At 44.3% G+C, this 26,769-nt stretch overlaps 2 protein-coding genes across 3 annotated transcripts in view; one reads left to right on the top strand and one right to left on the bottom strand.

Annotated features, from left to right (window-relative positions):
* The window catches only part of STXBP1 (syntaxin binding protein 1), a 34,921-nt gene extending 28,345 nt beyond the window's left edge, over window positions 1-6,576 (bottom strand). For both annotated transcript variants that reach the window (XM_032232556.1, XM_032232554.1), the window contains exon 1: window positions 6,330-6,576. In XM_032232556.1, coding sequence (XP_032088447.1) covers window positions 6,330-6,366 — 37 coding nt within the window. In that variant the 5' untranslated portion in view covers window positions 6,367-6,576. The remainder of the gene's footprint in view (window positions 1-6,329) is intronic.
* A 4,673-nt stretch (window positions 6,577-11,249) lies between these two features.
* Window positions 11,250-26,179, top strand: SLC31A2 (solute carrier family 31 member 2). Its single transcript, XM_032233569.1, has 4 exons — window positions 11,250-11,442; window positions 16,969-17,035; window positions 22,539-22,722; window positions 25,811-26,179. Exons 1-4 carry the CDS (start codon window positions 11,434-11,436, stop codon window positions 25,977-25,979), a joined length of 429 nt encoding a protein of 142 aa, XP_032089460.1. The 5' UTR covers window positions 11,250-11,433; the 3' UTR covers window positions 25,980-26,179.
* The last annotated feature ends 590 nt before the right edge of the window (window positions 26,180-26,769 follow it).

Below are 26,769 nucleotides of genomic sequence, written 5' to 3'. Positions count from 1 at the left end.
TGTCAAACTATTTACCAAGTCTGCATTCTATTATTCTTCTCTTCCTTCCTAGTACCTATCCCTCCCCACTTGTGACTATAGCCATGTTGTTTATATCTTTCCAATTTATATTGTTTTATTTGTTTCCTAGTATGATTTGATTGCTTATTAGTAACCTATGACTATCACTATGGCAGCTCTTGACGAAAATAGGATTGTGAGCATGATCGCCAACCTCCGATGATGGATATGGCACAAGAAGAAGAAGAAGGACTATCACTAAGTGTTGTATCTTATGATTCTTGAGGATTTTTGAGCTTCGAGCTTATGCACTGAAGACAAATTCCTTGAGTGTCCAATCACACTTGGGCAAGAAAGAATTCTGTTCTATTCTATTGTCTGGAATATTATAGGGTCTCCTGTTTGAACAGCGTGTTAAGACTAACCTAATCTGGCCAGAACATCAAACTCTCTGAGCTGCATTGCAGCAGAACTGGCCTCTCCCTTTTTTTTTTTTTGGCTTTCGATTTGACAAGGGCCAATTTTAGAATAAGCAGGAAAGGAGAAAGGGGAGTTTGCGGTGATCCGTGGAGGGGTTGTGTTTCTGGAATTCAGGAGAGGGACGGTCTCCAGAAAACTCAGAAATACTTTGCCCATGTAAACAGGCTTTGTCATCCTTCTGACTGACGAGGAAAAGGCAAGGCTGAACCATTCTCACTTTCCCACATGGAAAATACCACAGTAGCAGGAGTTCCCACCGAGTATGTGACTTGTGTAAGACAGGGAAATTTGCAATTCAGACAGACACGGACTTCAGAGGAGAATCAGAACTGCAGAAAAAAACAATGGCTACCAACCTGCCTTCCATGGAGGACCTGTAACACTGCAGGAGTCAAAAAGAGGGCTGTGAAAATATCTACAGACCCCTCGCATCCTGGACATAAAATGTTTCAATTCCTATCCTCAAAACGATGCTATAGGGCCCTGCACACCAAGACAACTAGACACAAGGACAGTTTTTTCCCCAAAGCCCATTACTCTGCTTAACAACTAATTCCCACAACACTGTCAAACTATTCACTACGGCTGCATTACTGTTACTATTAGTCTTCTCATCGTTCCTATCCCCCATCTCCTCCCACTTATGACTGCAGGACTGTAACTTTCTTGCTTGTATCTTTACAATTTATATTGATTGTTTCCTAGTATGATTTGATTGCTTATTTTCTATTCTATTCTACTCCACTCCACTCCATTCCAATCACACTTGGCCAATAAAGAATTCTACTCTACTCTACTCCACTCCACTCCACTCCAATCACACTTGGCCAATAAAGAATTATATTATTCTATTCTATTCTACTCCACTCCAATCACACTTGGCCAATAAAGAATTATATTATTCTATTCTATTCTATTCTATTCTATTCTATTCTATTTGACTCCATTCAAAATAACGCTTGGCCAATAAATAATTCTACTCTACTCTACTCTACTCTACTCTACTCTACTCCACTCCAATCACACTTGGCCAATAAAGAATTCTATTCTATTCTATTCTATTCTATTCTATTGTACTCTACTCTACTCCACTCCATTCCAATCACACTTGGCCAATAAAGAATTCTACTCTACCCTACCCTACCCTACTCTACTCTACTCTACTCCACTCACACTTGACCAATAAAGAATTCTATTCTATTCTATTCTATTCTACTCTACTATATCCTATTCTATTCTTAAAAGAAACCAGCTAGAACGGGCCCAAATATCTCCCGAGACATAAGAACGATGGAAGAGAACATCTGTAGCTCAAGAATTGAACTGTAGAGTCCCTTGTGCTCTCTGACCTTGGCTTGGTTGTTCGCAGAGGTTCCATTACCCGATTAGGCAATCTCATTCCAGGCAGGGCAAGCTGTTGTGTATAAACAGTGAGCAAACCCCACACTCACCAGCACTGATGATGCTACCTAGTTGGGCAATGAAATGTCTACAACATTCCAAACTCATCAAGCGTAACAACAGAACAAAAGCCTCAAGTGGGAGCATTGGAAGGACAATGATAGAATCATAGGCACCCCCCAAGATTAAGGAGAGACTCATAAACACAATCATAAGGCTACTTAGGATATTAGGAGTGTTGGAACATTGAATTCCTTCCTCCCTGGACCAGCAATTGAAAATGGCTGAGAATGGGAGAATCACACTGTGCCCAAGTCCCATTCTCAATTCAATAATGCTTGAGCAGTGGGCTAGAAGACCTCCAAGGTCCCTTCCAAACCTATGATTCTATGTTCTAATTAGTGTTTCTCTATTGATGGGTGCATCTATTGCTGGGTGATCCATCAATGGAGGTTTTTCAAGAAGAGATTGGACAACCATTTGTCTGAAATGGTATAGGCTCTTCTGTTGGAGCAGGGGGGTTGGATTAGAAGACCTCCAAGGTCCCTTCCAACTTTATGTTCTATGAAACCAGCTTGCTTGCTACTTGAGTCTCAGTTGTGAGATGGGTGACCATATCAACTATCTAAATAGATATATTATAATTACATCGTGTGCAAATTCAACTTTTTAAAAATTAAACAGACACTCAAGGAACTATTTTTTTTAAAAAACCACTATTTTCAATACACATTCCTTGGGCATCAAACTCAAACATCAGAGAAAAGTGGAAAAACTCAACAATTTAATTTTCAATTGATTCTTTGCCAAGCGTGGAGTTCACAGAAGGAAGAGAGAGCAGCCGGGATGGGGGTCACACTCTCCAAAAGTTACAACTGGAACAGGTTGCAATATTCGTGGACTAACCGCCAAGTTAGTCCACAAATATGATGCACACCTTAGCTATAAGGGCACTGTAAATCAATAAGACACCCTACTGCCTTGTGCTGGTCTACAAAATCCATGTTTGCTGGGGGGGATGGGACCTAGGGCCCAGGACGCCAGGAAGACACCAGGAATTCCAACGAAGGTCATATCTGTAGCTAAACCCGAGTCAAGGCACAAGAGTGGGTTTTGCAACAGGATATGCAAGAATTGCAAAAGAGAAAAAAAAAAACAGTAACAACAACAGTTGTCTTTCCGTAAAGAGAGACAATATAATATCCTTTAAAAGAGACTGAAGAGATCCATGCTTTATTTATTTTTTTCAAATTGCAGCCAGTCACAGCTCAGAAAATTCAATGCTATCCACTCCTGGCCTGTCCTGAAAAATCTCCCAAAGACTCAGAAATGTCCTTTGCAATTGTTGTGGCCCGCCAGCGGATTCAGACAATGAGATGGTTGGGGAGGAAGATGGGCCAGTCCTGGAGTCTGGGGAAGGCTCTGATGAGGGCTCTGTGTCGGAGGCAGAGAGGAGGCCAAGGCTGTATGCAAGTTATCAGCTGCCTTCAGAGTCAGACATCAGTGAGGCAGAAGAACAGCTGGAGCCTCTTCTCAGTGTGCGCATGCGCAGAGTTGCCAGATGAAGGGAAGAGCTAAAGAACATGGATTGACTTGGGAGTAAGGCCACAGGTGGACAATGAATGGTCCCTCCCAAGGGAAATAAAAGAGGAGCGAAAGGGGAGTGGAGTTTGCAGGAGACCATTAGTTCGCTTCGTTGGTTCGTGACTCCTTGCTGGGACAAATAACAGGGGCTTACTCCGTTACGCGGCACTAGGGATTCAAACTGCCAAACGGCCGATGTTTCTGATTGACAAACTCAGTGTCTTAGCCACTGACCCATCACCAATCCACCAGGTCCCACTGCCAATCTCTGCCAAGGGTCACCACTGCACCCTAGTTCGAGCCTAACCTTCTCCAACTGCAGCATCAAGCTGAAGTCACAACATGGCTGATGCTTCTGGATGGAAGAGGGAGGGGGAGGGGAAATGATCTTCCCTCCCGGATTTTGCTCCTTCTAATCTCCTAGAGAGGGTCAATCTCGGCAGATGCATCCACGCAGGCACACCACAACCTACGGGGCAATTATGCCGGATGCAACCTGGTCAATCCTCTTATTAAAAATAAAATAGCTTAGCTGTAATTGTTGAAGACAGCTCAGGGGGTTTAAGCAAGCCCAACCAGAACATTCCACTCAAAATCAGGCATAGAGAACACAGGTTGGTAGACCTCTGCACCACCTCACAGGAAGTTCGGTCCGAATGCGAAACACTCAAATTTTGCAGCCAATCCTGCTAAATTGTTTTTAAGAGTCTCGGCATTCTGACTTTAAAAGGGGCGGAAAATGAACCTTAGTGCACCGTCCTCCAAATCTGCTCTTAAAAATGCCAGTGACCACAGAACCCAGAACTAAAAGGAGCAATAAACAACATAGAATAACACAGCTGGAAGGGAGCTTGGAGGTCATCTAGCCCAACCCCCTGTTCAAGCAGGAGACCCTTAGAGAATCATGGAATCACATTTATGGACCTTGTGCGAACAGCTTTCCCCTCTCTTTTTTTTTAAAAAAAAATCAGAGCCAATTTTTGGGGGATGGGGAGGGAAAATGAAGGAGGTGGGGGAACACAGATACTCTGCAAATCGTTCAAAGGAATTGCTTAAAGAATTTAGTTACACACACACACACACACACACAAACAGAATTAAAATACTTGCGTCTGAATGTTATATATATATAACGATTCCCAAACTTGGGTATGGCTAGCTGATGAGAGCTAAATAGCTTGAAATAGATCTATACTAGTCTCCCTTTATTTATTTATCAGCATAAATATAACATATATATATATATACACACACACACTAAATGTTATATATATATATATACACACATACATACATACACACACACGTGTCTGTGTATCTATCTATCTATCTATCTATCTATCTATCTATCTGTCCATATCTATCTATCTCTCCATCCCATCCATCCATCTCTAATCTCTATATGTGTATATGTATATATGTATGTATGTGTGTGTATGTGTATGTGTATGTATGTATGTATATATACACACACACACACACACACATACATACATACACACACATACATACATATGTGTGTGTATTCCAGCCTTTAATATCTATCTATCTATCTATCTATCTATCTATCTATCTATCTATCTATCTATCTATCTGGCTGGCTGGCTGGCTGGCTGGCTGGCTGGCTGGCTGGCTGGCTGGCTATCTTTCTTTCTTTCTTTCTTTCTTTCTTTCTTTCTTTCTTTCTTTCTCTTTCTTTCTATTAAAGGCTGGAATAGACAGGAGAAAAAGACAGGAGATAAATGTTGCATCTTTGCTACCTCTTCATTCCTAAACCCTTCAAACTGTTTTACAGGGTTGCTGCCAGATTTCCACAGCAATGTATTTACCCGATTTTATTTTATTTTTTCCCCTTGTTGAACAGGGGGCAGAAAATGTGACAGGCAGAGAAAGATAGAGAAAGAAATCCCGGCATCTCTTTCTTTTCTTAAAAAACAAACCAAAACGAAACGCATCAGCCAAACAATGTCGCCCACCATACTCATTTTGCAAAATATGCAACACCTCTGGTCTTCTAAGCGTAAGAAATCTGGGGATGCGCCGTTACAAAAATTTCTCACCCTTATTATTATTCCTCCCAGAAGGATAAACCCTTCTTTGCATCCTAAATGCTTAAAGCCATGGATCGTTCCTCTCCAAGATTTGCTCATCTCTCCCCCCCCCCCCGTTTGAAAAAAAGCAAGGGAGACGAGAAGGCTGGGAAAAACAAAAACAAAATATTCACCCTTCGCCTCCTTTTTCCCCACCACCCGCAGGAAATAAAATAAAATAAAATAAAATAACAGCAGCAGCAGGATTCAACTTCGCAGGAAAAGCCTGGCTTGGCTCGAATCCTTCTTCTGCCCCCCCCCCTCCTTTTATTTTTTATTTTTTGCACCGTCAATGGCTGCTACAAGCCCAGCCTCCCTCCCTCCCTCCCGAGCAACATTCGCCCATTCGTTTTTTCTCCCACCTCCCTCCTACGCTGCCTCTTTCCATCCTTCTCCCCCACGTCAAAGCCAGGCAGGTTTCCCAGCGCAAAATCAATCGACTTGCCCTTAAAAAAAAATAAAAATAAAACAGCAAGGACGCCAGGAAGAAAACAGGAGGGGGAAAAAAGAGGCATGAAAAAAAACCTTTGGATCAGCTGGAACGGCGGCGGGGAAGGGGCGAATAGCCCACCCACCCACTCACCCCAGGCCTTTGAAGTCCCCAGATCGCTGCCAGAAATGACCCCCTTTCGCCTCCCCTCCCCACTCCCCGATTTATATATAGGGCAATCCCCCTTTCTCGACCTTGGAAAAAGGGAGAGGGTCCCGCGTAGCCCCTTCCCCTGGTCCATACAATCCAAAGACAGGGAAGAAAACGAAGAAGGGATCCCTTACTTTCTCCCACCACGGCTTTCAAGCCAGCGGGTGCCATGACGTCTCTGGTGGCTCCTCTCTGTTTTGGGTTGGGGGGCTTGGAAGAGGGGAAACCCCTTTTCCTCCCTCTCTCTCTTTTTTCTTTCTTTCTCTTTCTTTCTTTCCGCTTTCCCCTCGCCTTTGCTGGAAAGGATAACGCGAAGAAGGAGGAGGAGAAGAAGAAGGGATCCTTGCGCTCCGAAGCTGGCAGGCTCAGCTGACTGCCTTCCTCCCCCTCCACCCGCGGAGGGGAAAGATGGGCAGGCGGTCCACGCAGGGCGTGGCCGGATTGTGATGCTGATGCAGAGAAGTCGGTGGTGCCGCCGCCACGTCACGGCCGGCAGGGCCAATCGGAGGGCTCCCTGGCGCAGCATCCGCTGCGGATGGCCCGCGCGGAGGGGAGACGGGGGGGGGGGGGGAGAGAGAGGGAGACAACAGCAGCGGGGGGGGGGGGCAGCGGGGGGGCAGTAAGCCCGTGTTTGCTGAGTAAGCTACCATAGGGTGGAGTCTGCCCTCCTCCCCCTAAGCTCCAGAGGGTCCCTGATTTACAAGGGTTAGTTTAGTGGCCGATCAATGGGTGGTGGGGGAAAAAAGGGACTTTGGGCCCTTTGGGGTATAGATGGGGCCAGTTTGTATTATTATGGGAAAGTTAAAAAAAAGTTGAGGCTTGATGTTAATGCAGAACAGAGGGAGTCATTTCCCCCTCCTCCTTTCCCCCCTCCTGCTGGTATAGGGTCTCCTGCTTGAGCAGGGGGCTGGACTAGAAGACCTCCAAGGTCCCTTCCAGTTCTATATTCTATATTCTATTCTAGTCTAATTCTGTTCTATGTTCTATATTCCTATTCTATTTTCTATATTCTATATTTTCTATTTATTCTTTTCTGTTTTATTTTATTTTCTATTCTGTAAATTCTAATTCTAGTCTATTCTATTTTATTCTATTCTCTATATTCTATTCTGTTCCGTTCTATTTTCTATTCTATTATTCTAATTCTATTCTATTCTCTTTATTCTATTCATTCTATTCTATTCATTCGAATTAGTTCGCTCCATTGGTTCGTGACTCTCCAAGGCTCCTGGCCAAGTTTTGCAGAGATCGGCCTGGCAGCTCTCCAAGCCAGAGAAGGTCTGTGACTGTAAACCCTCCCTAGAAAGACTTCGCTGGAGGTGAATGAGCAGAATTCACCGTCAATGAATAAAAGGGTTTTTTGCTGGGACAAGGAGTTGGCTTCATGCTCTCGGGAAGCCTCGGTCAGAACAGGATTTACAAAAAAACTCCATTGTCCAAGCTGCATTTGGATCCACTACGACAGTGTTTCTCAACCTTGGCAACTTGAAGATGTCCGGACTTCAACTCCCAGAATTCCCCAGCCAGCAAATGCTGGCTGGGGAATTCTGGGAGTTGAAGTCCAGACATCTTCAAGTTGCCAAGGTTGAGAAACACTGCACTACGATGTCCGAACAGAGCCTTGGTTGCCCTGGAGTTACGACCACAATTGAGCCCAAAATTTACGATGCTAAGGGAAACCATCCCGCAAGGTTTGAACAGTGGTGGAAAAACAGAAGGGGTGACTTGCCAATTCTCCCAATTTCCCCTGTGAAATCAAAAGCAAAAGCTGCAGGCAGGGAAGGCAGGAAATGCAAACCGACAGGCTGGCCTGCCAGCGGAAACATCTGTCGAAACATCCAACGGAAGCCTGTCAGGTTCAAGTGTTTGGAAAGCCCTGGCATATATGCTTGGTCTTCTCCTTAGGCGATAAGGGGAAGAGAACATCCGGTTGCAAGGCAGGCTGGCATGGCGGGAGGGAGGAGGGGAATCTGTAGCCCGGGGTAAAATGGCTGGAGATACCAGATTACAGGGAAAATAAATTTAAAAATAAGATTAAGTTAAGGGAACTAGGCTTGTACAGCTGAAGAGAGAAGGGGAGGGAAGAGAGGAGAAGGAATGGGATGGAATGGAAGAGGGGAGGGGAGGGGAGGAGAAGAGGAGAGAGGAGAAGAAGGAATGGGATGGAAGAGAGGAGAGGAGAAGAGAGGAGAGGAGGAGGAGAAGGGGAGAGAGGAGGAGGAGAGAAGAGAAGATTCCATCTGCCCGCCAATGTTGGCTGGTGACTCCCCGGGGGAGAGACTTCTCTGTTGCAGCTCCGGCCCTCTGGAACGAGCTCCCTGTTGAGATCCGGACCCTTACTACCCTCCCGGCCTTCCGCAAAGCCACCAAGTCCTGGCTGTTCCAGCAGGCTGGGGGGAGCTGAGAAGCATCTACCTCCACGGAAATTGTGAATGTTGGTTTTGTTTTTAATATGTTGTCTTTGTTTCGTTCCTCCCTTTCCCTTGTCTTTTGTGAGCCGCCCGGAGTCCTCCGGGAGTGGGCGGCATACAAGACAAATAAATAAACAAACAAACAAACAAATAAATAAATAAATAAATAAGAAGGAAGGGGATGAGATGGGATGGAAGGGGATGAGAAGAGAAGAAGGGAACCAGGGAAGGAATGGAGAAGGCAAGGAAAGAGAAGGAGGGAGGAAGAGAGTTCTAGGTTGCTTCTTTCCTTGATTAATTTCCACCCATTGCTTCTTATCCTGCCTTCTGATGCTTTGGAGAATAGGTTGATTCCCCCCCCCCCTCTTCTTTGTGGCAGCCCTTCAAATATTGGAAGACTGCTATCCTGTCTCCCCTGGTCCTTCTCTTCACTAGACCAGCCAGGCCCAGTTCCTGCAACTGTTCATCGGATGTCTACAGTCCCCTAATCATCCTGGTTGCTCCTCTCTGCACTCTTTCTAGAATAGAATAGAATAGAATAGAATTCTTTATTGGCCAAGTGTGATTGGAGTGGAGTAAAGAAGAACAGAATAGAATAGATTAGAATAGAATAGAATTCTTTATTGGCCAAGTGTGATTGGAGTGGAGTAGAGAAGAACAGAATAGAATAGAATAGAATAGAATAGAATTCTTTATTGGCCAAGTGTGATTGGAGTGGAGTAGAGAAGAATAGAATAGAATAGAATAGAATTCTTTATTGGCCAAGTGTGATTGGAGTGGAGTAGAGAAGAACAGAATAGAATAGAATAGAATAGAATTCTTTATTGGCCAAGTGTGATTGGAGTGGAGTAGAGAAGAATAGATTAGAATAGAATAGAATTCTTTATTGGCCAAGTGTGATTGGAGTGGAGTAGAGAAGAACAGAATAGAATAGAATAGAATAGAATTCTTTATTGGCCAAGTGTGATTGGAGTGGAGTAGAGAAGAACAGAATAGAATAGAATAGAATAGAATTCTTTATTGGCCAAGTGTGATTGGAGTGGAGTAAAGAAGAACAGAATAGAATAGATTAGAATAGAATAGAATTCTTTATTGGCCAAGTGTGATTGGAGTGGAGTAGAGAAGAACAGAATAGAATAGATTAGAATAGAATAGAATTCTTTATTGGCCAAGTGTGATTGGAGTGGAGTAAAGAAGAACAGAATAGAATAGATTAGAATAGAATAGAATTCTTTATTGGCCAAGTGTGATTGGAGTGGAGTAAAGAAGAACAGAATAGAATAGATTAGAATAGAATAGAATTCTTTATTGGCCAAGTGTGATTGGAGTGGAGTAAAGAAGAACAGAATAGAATAGAATAGAATAGAATAGAATTCTTTATTGGCCAAGTGTGATTGGAGTGGAGTAGAGAAGAACAGAACAGAATAGAATAGAATAGAATAGAATTCTTTATTGGCCAAGTGTGATTGGAGTGGAGTAGAGAAGAATAGAATAGAATAGAATAGAATTCTTTATTGGCCAAGTGTGATTGGAGTGGAGTAGAGAAGAACAGAATAGAATAGAATAGAATAGAATTCTTTATTGGCCAAGTGTGATTGGAGTGGAGTAGAGAAGAATAGATTAGAATAGAATAGAATTCTTTATTGGCCAAGTGTGATTGGAGTGGAGTAGAGAAGAACAGAATAGAATAGAATAGAATAGAATAGAATTCTTTATTGGCCAAGTGTGATTGGAGTGGAGTAGAGAAGAACAGAATAGAATAGAATAGAATAGAATAGAATTCTTTATTGGCCAAGTGTGATTGGAGTGGAGTAAAGAAGAACAGAATAGAATAGATTAGAATAGAATAGAATTCTTTATTGGCCAAGTGTGATTGGAGTGGAGTAGAGAAGAACAGAATAGAATAGATTAGAATAGAATAGAATTCTTTATTGGCCAAGTGTGATTGGAGTGGAGTAAAGAAGAACAGAATAGAATAGATTAGAATAGAATAGAATTCTTTATTGGCCAAGTGTGATTGGAGTGGAGTAAAGAAGAACAGAATAGAATAGATTAGAATAGAATAGAATTCTTTATTGGCCAAGTGTGATTGGAGTGGAGTAAAGAAGAACAGAATAGAATAGAATAGAATAGAATAGAATTCTTTATTGGCCAAGTGTGATTGGAGTGGAGTAGAGAAGAACAGAACAGAATAGAATAGAATAGAATAGAATTCTTTATTGGCCAAGTGTGATTGGAGTGGAGTAGAGAAGAATAGAATAGAATAGAATAGAATAGGATTCTTTATTGGCCAAGTGTGATTGGACACACAAGGAATTTGTCTTTGGTGCAGATGCTCTCAATGTACATAAAAAGACATATAAAGATACATGAAAACATATTTAATCTGCTAAATATGGACAGTTGGAAGCATCGGTTGGCCTTCAAAAGATCCACCCCCGTCTTTGGAGAAACATTTGCTCCCGCAAAGCGCGCAGCAGGATGCGCTATTTGTTTAGGATTAAATCTAGGTGGGGCGGGGCGAACTCCAGAGGCAGAGACTACAATCCCCAGCGTGCCTTGCGCCTCCGATAAGGGCTTGCAAGAAACCTTGTGATGCCTGCCTATCTCTGTCATTATTTAATTAACCCGGGGGAGGTGCGCCTCGCCAAAGGCGGAACCTCCTACCAAAGGGAGAAGAGAAAGCAAGCAGAAATTGAAGGATCGCATTAAACTCACTCGCCCAGTGTTGCTCCTTTTTACCCGGGAGAAAAAGAGAAAGAAAAAAAAGAAGCATCAAAAAAGAAGAAGTGGCGGGAGGGAGGGGGGAAATAGAAGAGAAATCACGATGATGCCAGTAAGTCTTATTTTCAATTTGCAAGGGAGAATGACTTTTTTTTAAAAAAAAAATATGTATTTAGTTTGTCAAACATTTCTTTCGCTTCTTTCTTCTGGGAATAATCCGGGTGAAATTAAACCCAGGGCTTCCCTCGGTGATCAGAAATATCCTTTTAAGGCATCGGTCAATCCTTTTAATCTTTTAACTTCGCCCAGTTTTTGCCTTAAATGTAGCATTGTGTAAACGTTAAGGGACCCGCTCATTGATTTCAATCCTTTCTAACGTTGCTATCTTTTATTTCGACCCGGGGGGGGGGAGGTTGGTTGTTGTTGTTGTTTTGCTAAAACAAGTGTTTTGTTTCGCTGTTACTTTGTTTTAGCAATTGTTGCAAAAAGAGTTGATAAGCATCCGAGGATGGTGGTGACAGTTTGGAACTTCTTCCTGATCGCTTTAAAGTTCTTGTTGTCATAAAAAAAAAATGTTTGTTATACAGCCACTTGATTAACAAAGCGTGATACACAATGTAACACGAAGTGCTGAAAGGAATATAATATAAACCAGAATGGTAGGCAACGTGTGATTAAAAACAAATGGCTTGGTCAACCAACTGTGGGACTCAGAAAGTGGAAAACGTATAAACTTCTTTAAGATTCACCGAGTTCAGATATTAGACTGGGGCGGAACAAAATCTGGAGGCTGGTAGCACCGTTTCCAACCAACTTTCTTCATCAAAAGGCAAAATTTGGGGGTTGAGCCAGAGGGAATATTTAGCTTGTATAACAATGTTAGAAAGAGATATAAGATTCCAAGAGAGAGATATAAAACAGTGATATTTTATATAAATATATAAACGATGAATTTTAAAAATGGCAAGAGATGATGGATAGAGACAAAAACACTTTTCAATATGGTGATTGTATTAAGAAATAAAAAAGTAGAAAGTATAAATTGCGAAAATAGTAATACACGTATTGATAGGTAATAGAATTTACTATAATCATAAGCAAATTAAGGTTCAAAAGTAGGAGTCTATGATTAGGTAACCTAATTGCGTTGTTATTATTAACTGTGTAAAAAAATACATTGAAACTTATAGTCTAACCTTTATTGTTATTGTACAAAATAAATACAACAAAATTGGTTATAACTTTCAAGGAGTAGAAATTTAGAGGACTCGGAGATATAATCCCAGGACTGATTAAACCTCGTAAACAATTGGCCTTACGGGTGTTTCTAGATAATTAGGATATTGGAATTATCGTGGAATATTTTTAAAATATTCGTGACTCAGCAGGGGACAAAAAATACACTGTATGAAGAAACGTCATCGATGTATTTATGAAGAAAGTGATAAAGAATCATAAAGAGAGAATGGCATTTTTAAAAGACGCATGAATGTAGAAGAACCCCGACAAATGGGGGAAGGTGGGAAGATGAGTATAAATAGTATTATACTGGATTATAAAATAACTTATTCTAGTTATAATGTGCATGTTAAGGTTAGAAGTTGGAAGATTAGGATTATGTATATTTGATTGTATTATTACTGTTAAGATAAAGTAAAGGTTCCCCTCGCACATATGTGCTAGTCGTTCCCGACTCTAGGGGCAGTGCTCATCCCCATTTCAAAGCTGAAGAGCTAGCACTGTCAGAAGACGTCTCTGTGGTCATGAGACTGGCATGACTCAACGTGCATGGAACGCTGTTATCTTCCCACCAAAGGTGGTCCCTATTTTTCTACTTGCATTTTTACGTGCTTTCGAACTACTAGGTTAGCAGAAGCTGGGACAAGGGAGCGCACTCCGTTACGCGGCGCTAGGGATTCGAACCGCTGACCTTTCTGATTGACAAGCTCAGCATCTTAGCCGCTGAGCCACCGCGTCCCTTATTATTACTGTTAGCTTGTGTAAAAAGTATAGTGACCCAGTTAATACATCGTCCACAATCTATGTATTAATAGCTGTTGAAGGATAAACTACATATAAAACATATTTAAAAAATTGGGAAGGGGGATTACGGGCTGGTCCTGATGAAAACTGATGAGCTTAATAGAACGTGTCAGTTGGAGAAATGGGCTATCAGATTCCTAAAGCTTTGAACCATTGTTAAAACAGCTGTTCTCTTATAATGTCAATAAAATACTGAACTGGATTCCTACCTCTTCAGTTTTTGAGTAGGATTGCAAAAACTTCTGAAGGCGAACTACACACCCTTTTCCTCTTCACTTGCTCAATATATGAGAACTGAGTACTCACACTACCCCAAAAACTGCTAGAGACTTTGAGGCTGTTCTGCAAGGAACTTCCCGTCACAAACACAGTTTGTGTTACTTGAGTTGTGTTACTCGGACTGTAAAAGTGAACAGAACAGGGGGTCTCAATTCCCTGGGACATGGTCGTAGAAGGGGCAGGCAGGTGTACATGCACCGCTACATTACCTGAGCAGCCTGAGAACGGGCACGGCTCCATTTGTGTAAGTAGGGGGCGCGTGTGCCATCTCCTCTTCCCCCCCTTCCCTTCCGCTGGCCCGCAGAGTGGTTGGAGAAGGCTGGAATAGAAAACAAGGCAGCCTGAAAGGGGCCGTTAGCAAAAATAGGAGGTTGAAACCCAGTTTTGGGTGGGCGGGCTATCCTTGATCAGGGCAGGGGGGAGATCCCATTCAGGGAGGTGGGTGGCTTTCCATTTTTGGTTGGAGAACTTGCCAGAAATACCTGTTTCAACAGGTGGGTTCAAAATCCTCAGCCTGGATTTTCTAGGACGCTCGGCCTAAACAAATCTATATTTCGCTTCTCCAGGACTCCTCTAATAAATTTGCAGCAGATGGAAACCCAAGGAGAATGTTTGCAACTTGGAATGAGAGGTCTTTGGTGCTCTCTGAGTGTGAGGGCTTTCTTGCAAATGTTTCAACACCCAACTAGGCAACCTCATCAGTGCTAGAAGAGAGTTGGGTTGGAGGAGTAGAAGAGAAAGGGAGGAGGAGGACTGTGGGGTCCCTGGTGCTCTCTGAGCTGGGTTGTTTTCTTGCAGATGTTTCATGACCCAACTAGGCAACACTATCAGTCCTAGTAGGGAATGGGGTTTGGTCTCAATTTATATCCCAGTGCTGTGATGTTGAATCTATGGAGCCATCTTTGCTGGCCAGCTGATTTTTGGGCTTCCGGAGGGCTGGGGGGAGGCTGTTTTCGCCCTCCCCAGGCTTCAGGAAAATTCCCCCCACATGGGGGAGTCATGCACACATGCATGGGGGATGTGTGCGCATGCATGCATGGGTCAGGGGTCACGTGTGCATGAGCCGGTAGGTAGGGCACATTGAATTGTGGGTGTGGACAGGCAGAATTTTGGCATGCCTTTACTGTCCTAGTGACTATGGTTGGATGATGATAACCCTGATGATGTTACCTAATGGGGTCAGGAAACGTCTGCCAGAAAACAACCAAATGAAGAGAGCACCAAGGACCCCTCCAAGGCGCAATGCATCCAGGCGTGACTGTGTATGTGTGACCTCCTTTCTAGCTTTGGGATTTCCACGAGTGTGGGAGAATCCCTTTTCTTCAACTTCCTCCTGCAGGAATGGTTGCATAAAGAGCCATCTGATTCGAGAGTCACCACTTCCATCCAGAAATCTCCCTTGCAGATTGGGAAATCGTCTGCTGTGGTTGTTGTTGGCTGGCATGGTTTCCCCCTCCCTGCCCCACTTGTGCTCACTGTTACCACACCTAGGCAAATCGGTCTCGCCTACAAACCTGTTCTCACCTAGGCTTCCCGAGACGGTAAAAACCACACCCTTAGTCCCCAAAGCCCTCTTTTTATTTAAACGGCTGGGAATTCTGTTCATTCGCGGCCCGTAAGGATTCCCAACCAGTCTGTGAAGAGTCCGTCAGAAGTCTGCCAAAGTCTTTCAGGGTAATGTTCATAAGCGCCCACCTTTATCTCCCTTGAAACGCGGCCAAAGACCTAATTCTACTGTATAGTGCAATATTAATGCAATATCAGGGGGTTTTCAATTCAATTGTATAGGATACAAAGGAGGTGTGTTTTGTGTTTTACTTTTATAGTTATAATGTACACTGAAGATGGCTTTTCATTTTCATTGTACGATGTACAAAGACACTAAACAAAACTAAAGTTTATAGTTCCAGATTTGTCCCTAGTGATTGGTTTATTTTCTTATTATGTGTTATAATTTGGGCGGTTTGGAGATCCTCTCTGAGAATGGGTGGAATTCGGTTCCAGCCTCAATTGAGAAGCCGAACTTCCTGGAGGTTAATGCTTTGTGGAAAGAACAGGTGCATTTGCAAATTGCCTTTGATGGGAAGGAAAAGTAAGAGGCATCAATTAGGTAGAGTAAGATGACGGATAATCATGGGTTATCCTGTAAATAGAAATCGCTCACGTGATCAAAAATTACCATAGGCAGAATTGGCCTATTGTTTCATACTAACCAGCATGGCAAGAGATTATATGTGGACTGCCTCCAATTGCCTACAAATTGTTCCATTCCACCTGGTTTTATCCCTTTCAGAAAGTATTAATTTCTGGGGAAAAAAACAAAATTGTAAATTGGCCTCCACTAAGAATCTTTTCTTAATTACTTAGAATAGAATAGAATAGAATAGAATACAAATTAGAGTTGAGTCGAATGAGAATAGAATAGAACAGAACAGAATACGAATTAGAGTAGGGTAGAATTAGAATAGAGTAGAATAGAATTAGAATAGAGTAGAGTAGAATTAGAATAGAATATGAATTAGAGTTGAGTAGAGTAGAATTAGAGTAGAATATGAATAGAATAGAATATAGAATAGAATAGAAATTAGAGTTGAGTCGAATTAGAATAGAACAGAACAGAATATGAATTAGAGTAGAGTAGAATTAGAGTAGAGTAGAATTAGAATAGAGTTGAGTAGAGTAGAATTAGAATAGAATACGAATAGAATATAGAATAGAATACGAATAGAATATAGAATAGAATATAGAATAGAATAGAATGAATAGAATATGGAATGGAATGAATAGAATGGAATGGAATGGGGCCTGCGTTGGAGGTAGAGAGGGGCAAGAGCCGTATGGCAGTTATCAGCTGCCTTCAGAGTCAGACATCAGTGAGGCAGATGAGCAGCTGGAGCCTGTTCCTGATGTGTGCATGCGCAGAACTGCCAGGAGAAGGGAACAGCTAAGGAACAAGGGCCATAAGGCCACAGGTGGACGGTGAATGGCCCCTCCCATAGGGAATAAAAGAGGAGTGAAAGGAGAGTGGAATTTGCAGGAGACAATTAGTTTGTGACTCTCCGAGACTCCTTGCCAGGTTTTGCAGATATTTTGCAGATATATCCAAGCCAGAGAAGGTCTGTGACTGTAAATCCTCCTTTGAAAGACTTTGCTGGATGTGGGTGAGCAGAATTCACAGGAACTTAATAAAAAGGGTTTTTTTGTCGGGACCACAGAACACCATTGAAATCAACTAATGTATAGCCATAGGAGACATACTTATGTTTTAATTTTGTTGGTTTTCTTTTGCCCTCCCCCTTCCCCAAATCTCCTACAGATGCATTTCTTTTTCTCAGATAAAGTGATTCTCCTGTTTGACTTCTGGGATGTCCACAGCGCAGGAGGTAAGCAAACTAAACTTATCTAAGGAAAACAGAAGCTGCCCAACCAAAGAACCGATCTTCCGAAGCTGGAGAGATGATATGAAACCCGAGCTTTAGCTATGGGTAGTTTGCCCTGTTGACATTAGCATTTCAGATTTCCTTCAAACACTTGACGCCAGAGTGTTTTTCCCAGAACCAAAAAGTGAATTTGAAAGAGGCACTCTAGCCGCAAGATTCATAACAAGTGCTTTAGACACAATGCGACTGTTCTTGGGGGAATGCTAACAGTTCTTTTAAGTGTCGTGAAAGATAAACACAGCGCAATAGAGAAAGGGAACAGCCATGGAAATTGTTCCTCCAATGTTCCTCCAGGCCTTCCTGTCCTCTATCATCCTCTGGAGTCCCTTGAAGCTCACGGCGATTGCTTCGGTGACTCCATTCAGCCACCTCCTTCTCTGCCATCCCCTTCTTCTTTTGCCCTCAACTGTTCCCAGCATGAGGCTCTTCTCCAGGGAGTCCTTCTTCCTTCTCATCAGGTGTCCAAAGTCTTTGAGTTTCCTCTTCAGGATCTGGTTTTCTAAAGAGCAGTCAGGATTGATCTCCTCTAGGACTGACCGGTTGGATGGCCTTGCAGTCCAAGGGACTCAATGCAGGAGTCTTCTCTCCAGCACCAGAGTTCAAAGGCCTCCATTCTTTGGCGCTCAGCCTTCCTTATGGTCCAACTTTCACAGTCATCCATTGCAACTGGGACAACCAGAGCATTGACTGTATGCATTTTGTTGGCAGGGTGTGTGTTGCCTAGCTTTGCCACAGCTTTCCTCCCCAAGAGCAAGCCTCTTTTAATTTCCTGGCTGCAGGATCCCCATCTGCGGTGACTTGGAGACCAGGATAATAAAACCTGTCGCTACCTCCATTGTATATATTTGCAAGGATTTGTTTAAGTATGACGATGGTGTGATCCATTCAGTCGTGTCCTTGGTGATTCTGTGGGCCACCTCTTCTGATCTTGCCCTGTGTCTTTGAATTGTTCTACACTCTGGCTGGTATCGGCTTCGATGGTGTCCATCCTCTGCGTTCTTTGCCTGGCCTGGTTTCCTTTCACCGCTAAACGCTTCCAGTCATAATTGCTTTCTCCAGCAAACTCCTTCGCACGAGACATCCGTAGTACGTGAGATGCAGTTTTGTGATTTTGTTTTGCCTTCCAGCCACACGTCGGGTGTTATGTGCTCTTGTCAGTCACCTTTGCTGTCCAAGAAATGCGCAGGAGCCTTCTCCAGCACCACAGCTCAAGCAAACCAATTTTCTTCTCCTCTTCCTCTTTTCTTTACGGCCCAACTTTCAAAATCACAGGTAGATTATCAAATAAGCCCCAATTGCCTAGGGTGTATTTTTTTGTAACGGCAAACCGAAAACCATAACATAAACAAGGACACGCAAGAATTGACTATGTTTAGTCTAGTGAAAAGAAGGACCAGGGGAGACTTGATAACGGTGTTCCAACATTTGAGGGACTGCCGCAAAGAAGGGGGGGGGGGGTCAACCGATTCTCCAAAGCATCAGAAGGCAGGACAAGAAGCAATGGGTGGAAATTAATCAAGGAAAGAAGCAACCTAGAACTAAGGAGGAATTTCCAGACGGTTCAAACAATCAACCAGTGGAACAACTGATGGCTTAAAAAAAAAAGACTGGATTGTCTGAATTGGTATAGAGTCTCCTGCTTGATTAGGGGGCTGGACTCGAAGCTCCCCCAAGTGCTGTGGCTCACCAGTAGCTGGCAGAGCTGGCAGCAGATTCGGACAGTGAGGAGGTTGGGGAGGAACACGGGCCAGTGCTGGAGTCTGGGGAAGGCTCTGATGAGGGCTCTCTGTGGGAGACAGAGCCGTATGCCAGGTATCAGCTGCCTTCAGAGTCAGTGAGGCAGAGGCACAGCTGGAGCCTGTTCCCAGTGTGTGCATGTGCAGAGTGGCCAGACGAAGGGAACAGCTAAAGAACAGGGGTCGACTTGGGAGGAAGGCCACAGGTGGATGGTGAATGGCCCCTCCCAGAGGAAATAAAAGAGGAGCGAAAGGGGAGTGGAGTTTGCAGAAGACCATTAGTTCGCTTCATTAGTTTGTGACTCTCCAAGACGCCTTGCCAAGTTTTGCAGATATCAGCCTGGCAGCTTTCCAAGCCAAATAAGGTCTGTGGCTGTAAATCCACCCTTGAAAGACTTTGCTGGATGTGAAGGAGCAGAATTCACAGTCAATTAATAAAAGGGGTTTTTTTTGTCGGGGAAGGAGTTTGCTTCATGCTCTTGGGAAGCCTCAGTCAGAACGCCAAGGTCCTCTCCAACTCTGTTATTCTGGTATGATCTGCGCCAACACAAATTGCAGAGCAAATCTAGAATGCTCACTAACCATCCCCCTTCCATCTTCAGTTTCCCTTGGCATTCAGGGCCTCTTCCAAATGAAGAGCCTAGCATCAGCCCTTATCTCTACCTTTGATTTCCTGAACTGTTCATGCAACTTAAATCCAGCTGTTGGGAAATCAAGAGGATGCAAGGATCTGGGCATACAGCAAGGTTTCTTCTGAACTTGTGATTCTCTTGTATGAAAGTCTAGAAACTTTGATCAGCTAGGTGGCACCAATCAATTTCTGTTCAGGAGTGCTGGCAGCCAAATAGAATAGAATAGAAATATAGAATAGAATAGAAATATAGAATAGAATAGAAATATAGAATAGAATAGAAATATAGAATAGAATAGCAATATAGAATAGAATAGAATTCTGTATCGGCCAAGTGTGATTGGACATACAAGGAATTTGTCTTTGATGCAGATGCTCTCAGTGTACATAAGGAGAATAAAAACACATTTATCAATGTATTGATAAATGCATAATGCTGCAGGGCTGGGTTTCGACCGGTTCGCACCGGTCCCTGCGATCCGGTTGGTCGCCGAACCCGGAAGTAAGTAACTTCCGGGAACGGCGAAGCCCCCCCCGCGCCCGCGCGCGCCCGCACACCCGCGCCCGCTCCTTACCCGGTTTTTTTGAATTTCGCGCTTTCCACGCATGCGCAGAACGCCTGCGCGATCCTCCAGGAGCAGCTGGAGCATCGCGCAGACGCTAGTACGCATGCGCACGCCGCGTGCATGCGCAAGGACGCCGCGTGTGTGTGCGCGCGCGCCGCGTGCGTGCGTGAGGACGCCGCCGGCCTCGTTCCAACCGATCCGGTTGGAACGGGGTGAGAAACCCACCCCTGTAATGCTGTCTTGGTGTGCAGTGCCATATAGCCTCGTTTTGAGGGCAGGAGTTGAAACAATTGATGTCCAGGATGCGAGGGGTCTGCAGATATTTTCACGGTCCTCTTTTTGACTCGTGCAGTGTTACAGGTCCTCCATGGAAGGAAGGTTGGTAGCCATTGTTTCTTCTGCAGTTCTGATTCTCCTCTGAAGTCCGTGTCTGTCTTGTTGGGTTGCAGAGCCAAACCAGACGGTTATGGAGGTGCAGAGGACAGACTCAATCCTTCCTCTGCAGAACTGAATCAGCAGCTTCTTGGGCACTTTGAGCTTCCAGAGTTGGTGCAGAAAGAACATTCTTTGTTGTGCTTTTTTGATGACGTTTTTGATGTTAGATGTTCATTTGAGGTCTTGAGATATGAAAGTTGAATCAGATAACTTCCACAATAAAGAAGGCAAGCCTCTGTAAATCCTGACAGTTCCCATACCTGATCTCTCCCTTCGTGTTGGCTTTGGCAAGAATTGATCTGGTGAGGCTGGTTGATCAAGAAAAAAGGAGTAATTGCGTCTTTTGATTAAGACATCCAGATAAACAGAGACAACACACCAATTTTATTACTCAAGTCTGGCCTGGCAAGGCAGCACTTTTCAGCAGGAACGGGGGTGTTGGTGAAAAGTGCTTTTGTTCCCCCCCCCCCCCCACTCAGCAGAGAAGCAAGGAGCAAATCCAGGGAGCTAAAGACAAGTTGTTCAACCTCTGGGAAGAAACCCAAGTCCCTGACTTAATTGCACCCTTCGTTCCCCAGGGAACAAAAGTTGGAGGTGGGTGTTTGTCACGCCCACGACTTTGTCACACACAGATGGGCCCACCAAAGTGCAAAGCATTAACCTACTAGTTCTGACCTAGGCTTCCTGAGACAGGAACAATCACACGCTCAGTCCCCCAGACCCTCTTTTTATTTCAACGGCTGTGAATTTTGTTCATTCACAGCCCACAGTGAGTCACAAATAGTTTGCAAAGAGTCCGACAGAAGTCTGCCACAGTCTTTCAGGGTAAGACTGATAAGCACCCACCTTTATCGCCCTTAAAATGCTGCCAGAGACCCAATTGCCAATTAGTTTTGCAAGGCCAAACAGAGCAGAGAGTCAAACGGAGCTTCAGAGTTTAAACCGACCAGAAAGAACAAAATTGCTTCCTGGAAAGGCTCACGTCTCACCGATTAGGCCTCCTCCGAGTTCCATCCGCCGGTCAATGTCGACTGGCAACCACGTGGAGGAGAGCCTTCTCGGTGGCAGCTCCGACCCTATCTCCCCGTGGAGATTCGTACCCTCACCACCCTTCAGACCTTCCGCACAGCCCTTAAAAACTGGCTTTCCTGTCAGGCCTGGGGCTAAAGATTGCAACCCGCCCGAATGGTATGAATGTTGTGTTTTAATGATGTTTGTTCTATATGTTAAAAGTTTATCCCCCCCCCCCTTTTAAGTTGTAAGCCGCCCTGAGTCCCCCCAGGGAAAAGGGCGGCATATAAATAAACTTAAATACCAAAATACCAAAAATACGTCCATTTGCTCCTCTTTTATGTCTTATGGGAGGGGCCAATCATCTCCAAGCCTTACTGCCAAGTCGTCCCTTTTGTCTTAACTGTTCTTGCCTTCTGGCAGCTCTGCGCAGGTACAAACTGGGAACAGGCTCCCCCTGCTCCTCTGCCTCCCTGATGTCAGACTCTGGAGGCTCCGGAGGCAGCACATAACTCTCAGATGTCCCTGGCCCCCTCTCTGCCTCCGACACAGAGCCCTCCTCAGAGCCTTCCCCAGACTCCAGGACTGGCCCATCTTCCTCCCCAACCTCTTCACTGTCCGAATCTGCTGCCAGCTCCGCGGGCTGCTGGTGGTCCGTAACACCACTAGAATTTGCTGAACTATAACTATAAGGAATTCTGGGAGTTGACGTCCTCAAGTCTTAAAGTTGCCAAGATGGGAGACCTCTGCTCCAAAGCACCAGAAAGCAGAACAAGAAGCAACAGATGGAAACTAATGAAGGAGAGAAGCAACCTAGAACTAAGGAGAAATTTCCTGACAGGGAGAACAATTAATCAGTGGAACGACTTGCCTCCAGAAGTTGTGAATGCTCCAACACTGGAAGTTTTTAAAATGTTGGATAACCATTTGTCTGAAGTGGTGTATGGTTTCCTGCCTAGGTAGGGGGTTGGACTAGAAGACCTCCAAGGTCTTTTGCAACTCTTGTTATTCTGTATTTTGTTCTCCTTTATGAGCCTCTATCTATGTTTCTGTTGTGTTTTTAACAGGAATGGTGCTCTCCGTCTTCATCATCATGCTACTCACTGTGTTATACGAAGGCCTCAAAGTTGGCAAGGCAAAACTGATCCATCACTCGCAGATGGCCGTGGTCCCTAGCATCAGCCAGGAAAACCTGAGAGAAGGCATCTCCGTGAACTCAGATATGGGGACGGCCAGCACTTCCCTAAAGAAGTAAGGGAAACACTTGTGTGCATGACTGTTATGTGTTATATCCCACCCCACCATTCCAGTTACAGCTGGCGCACAATTTTCGAAACAGCAATGCCCGTTTCACAAAGGGCACCTTTGTTTTAAGGCCACCCAGAGCTGTGTTGTGTTTGTGCTAACTTGCCAGCCTGCAAAACACGGCTTTGGCCTAGATTTCCTGTTGCTGGCACTCACGTTCTCAAAAATGAAAAACTTTTTTCAGCAAGCCTACCCAGTTTTTAAGGGTTCGCAGTGGCTAAGACGCTGAGCTGGTCGATCAGGAAAGTCAGCAGTTTGGCGGTTCGGTCAGGAAAATATTAGAAATGTGCAGAAATGAATAGGTTAACACTTGCAATTAAAGAGAAGGGACCACACTGAATATTATATCTTGTGGACGGTTAGAGAACAAAGATGACAGTTAGAAACGAAAGTAGATTAGCGAAATGTATTAGTAGAATTAAATAAGTTAAGAAGAAGATTGTTATCAGTATCAGATACGTTATGTATATCAGTATGAAGTCGTGGGAAGGGACCTGGTGCCTCAGTGGCTAAGATGCTGAGCTTGTTGATCAGAAAGGTCGGCAGTTCGAATCCCTAGTGCCGTGTTATGGAGTGAGCTCCCAAGACTTGTCCCAGCTTCTGCCAACTTAGCAGTTCGAAAGCACGTAAAAAATGCAAGGGACCACATTTAGTGGGAAGGTAACAGTATTACATGCGCCTTCGGCATTGAGCCATGCTGGCCACATGACCATGGAGATATCTTTGGACAGCGCTGGCTCTTTGGCTTTGAAACAGAGATGAGCACCGCCCCCTAGAGTCGAGAACGACTGCCACATATGTGCGAGGGAGACCTTTAAAGTAAAGCCTTATCTTACCTTTTACCTACTTTTTATTGTACATTTTTCCCCTGAAGGGGAATAGTTAAACATTCTCCAGCTGTGGGTGTGTGTGGCAGTCAAAAATTCCTTCATTTGAAAGGGGGGAAAAAAGCGATTCGGGCCAAATAAGAATCATATAAAGTGTGTGGAATCTTATTCAACTGAAGTTTGATTCCCGATTATATACAGACAAGTAGATACAGGTTGACTTTCGTTTTAACGAGAGCAAGGAAATATTTCTTGTTGTCCCACGCCAGGCTGATTTTTCAACGTTCAGTTTAGGCCTCCAATTCCCCCCAAATCTCTCATGCGTTAAGCAAGCTCTGTGTTCATATTGTTTTTTAAAAGGTCAGCTAAGTGTTGTTACTTGCTGAGATATTTAGAGAGGCCTCGGTGCTCTCTGAACTTGGTGGTTTTCTTGCAGATGTTTCATTACCAAAGCAGGCAACGGAGAAGGATAAGAGCAACCCCCACTCTTTTCTAGCACTGATGTTATCCAGTTTGGTAATGAAACATCTGCAATAAAACCACCAAGCTCAGAGAGCACCAGGGGGCCCTTATTTTAACCCTGAGAATTATTCTCCTTTATTGGTACTCCAGGGAGGCTCAGTGGCTAAGTTGCTGAGCTTGTCGATCAGAAAGGTCGACAGTTCGGCGGTTCGAATCCCTAGCGCTGCGTAATGGAGTGAGCTCCCGTGACTCGTCCCAGCTTCCGCCAACCTAGCAGTTGGAAAGCACGTAAAAAATGCAAGTAGAAAAATAGGATCCACCTTTGATGGGAAGAGAACAATATTCCGTGCGCCTTCGGCATTGAGTCATGCTGGCCACATGACCACGGAGACATCTTCGGACAGCGCTGGCTCTTCAGCTTTGAAACAGAGATGAGCACCACCCCCTAAAGTCAGGAACGACTAGCATGTATGTGCAAGGGGAAACTGGACCTTTACCTTATTGGTACTCTGTTTAGAAAAGACCTTTTGGGAACAATGGTCCTTCAGCCCTGCCTGTTGAAGTCCCATTATTTCCAGCTGAGGCACCTACAGCAGCTTCCACACCTGTGTTTCAAGTTTTGTCCAGGGTGAGTGTACAAGCTGGATCACAGCCACGCCAAACAAGGTTTCAGCATCTTCCTTCTTTCGTGTCCTTGGTTATCAAAGCTTCTTTGTGTTAATGGAGTCTATAGCTGCCAAGGAAGAGATTGTGCTGTTGATGTAACAATTAGCCCTGTTGAGATGGAGTGCATGGCGTGTTGTTGACCGAAAACCAAAACCCCGTGAAAGCATCTCTCATGAACTGCACCATGATATTGAAGTGGGGTGGGGTGGGTAGGTGATGATCGAGTAGCTCTAGTGATTAATGCGCGGTTCTGATCGAGGCTTCCCAGGAGCAAACTCCTTGTCCCGACAAAAAAAACCCTTTTATTAGTTGACTGTGCATTCTGCTCATTCACATCCAGCAAAGTCTTTCAAGGGAGGATTTATGGTCACAGACCTTCTCTGGCTTGGAGAGCTGCCAGGCTGAGATCTGCAGAACTTGGCAAGGAGTCTTGGAGAGTCAGGAACCAATGAAGCAAACTATTTGTCTCCTGCAAACTCCACTCCCCTTTCGCTCCTCTTTTATTTCCTCTGGGAGGGGCCGTTCATCGTCCACCTGTGGCCTTACTCCCAAGTCAACCCCTGTTCTTTAGCTGTTCCCTTTGTCTGGCAACTTTGCGCCTGCACACACTGGGAACAGGCTCCAGCTGTTCTTCTGCCTCACTGATGTCTGACTCCGAAGGCAGCTGATAACTGTCAGATAGCCGTGACTCCATCCTTGCCCCTCGACACAGAGCGCTCATTAGAGCCTTCCCCAGACTCCAGGACCGGCCCATCTTCCTCCCCAACCTCCTCACTGTCTGACTCTGCTGCCAGCTCTGCTGGCGGGACACAACAGTGTCATAATTAAGTATTGCTAACTAGATGCCAGCAGGGGAATTCTGGGAGCTGTTCCCTTCATCTGGCCACTCTGCGCATGCGCACACTGGGACTTTTCTCAGCTGCTTAGCCACTGCATCCCTCTCATTAAGTTAAACACACTTAAATTTGCATTTGGGAAGAATGGAAGTCAGAACAGAGGCAAGCTAGAGGGTAGAACTTCTTTTAATTGATTTATTTGCTTTCTGAAGAAACCTTTTCTTCCTTCTTTTCTTTCACCAGGCGTCTTTCATGGCACCTAGCGGAGACCTTACTCCATGTGGTCCAGGTGTTTTTGGGTTACCTGTTGATGCTGGCCGTCATGACTTACAACACATGGATTTTCCTGGGAGTGATTGTGGGCTCAGCCATCGGATACTTCGTGGCGTATCCGCTACTATGCCTCAGATAGCATCGCGGAAGCCTCTTCCAGAGACAGCTCAAAACTGAAAATCATACCGATTCTGCAACTGGAATGGATTCTATTGGGATCTCTCTGCAGGAGAGATCTGAAATTCTCTTTGGGCTTCGTTTTATCTCTTGTCTCGACTGACACTTCTAATCTTCTAAAATAGCCATTGTGCTTCCAATTCCAAATATTTTTTTTCCTAAGTGCCTTAACACGGACTTTTCTCGCGTCCAGAAAGTTAACTTCAAGGAGTGTCCATCTACTCCCATCTAGAGGTAAAGGGAACAACATGGCTGTCCTTAAGGTTGCCTTCAAACCATAGAGCATTGATCAGCAACCTGCGGCTCCGGAGCCACATGTGGGCTTTTTCATCCCTCTGCTGCGGCTCCCTGTCGCTGGTCGGTTCCACAATTGATAGGGATTACGGTTAGGACAGGTAGAGGAAAAAGGACACCATGCTAGAAAGAGACTCTATGGTGGGGGAACCGGACTTCCGGTTGGCTCCAGAATTGAATTGGGGGGGGGCTTCCATTTAGGAGCTTTGTGGCTCTTTGAGTGTTTAAGGTTGCTGACCCCTTGTCCTAGAGAATGTGTTTGGGATGGGGTAGCTCTGATCAAACTATCTTTTGGTCACCCTTAAATCTCATCCACTTAGTTTTAATTTGCTTGGAAAATCAAGCCGCCAGCAGAAATTTAGAAAGTGGGAAGAGGAAGATATTGCCCCAAAACCTTAAAGGGAGTAATTAGGATAAATATCCTGTTATCTACTTAAGAGTACAATAAGCTCTGCAAA

This window comes from Thamnophis elegans, chromosome 16 (genome assembly GCF_009769535.1).
Source record: "Thamnophis elegans isolate rThaEle1 chromosome 16, rThaEle1.pri, whole genome shotgun sequence".
Lineage (NCBI taxonomy): Eukaryota > Metazoa > Chordata > Lepidosauria > Squamata > Colubridae > Thamnophis > Thamnophis elegans.
The sequence above is the reverse complement of the archived record's forward strand: the minus strand, read 5'-3'. Positions and strand labels throughout refer to the sequence as shown.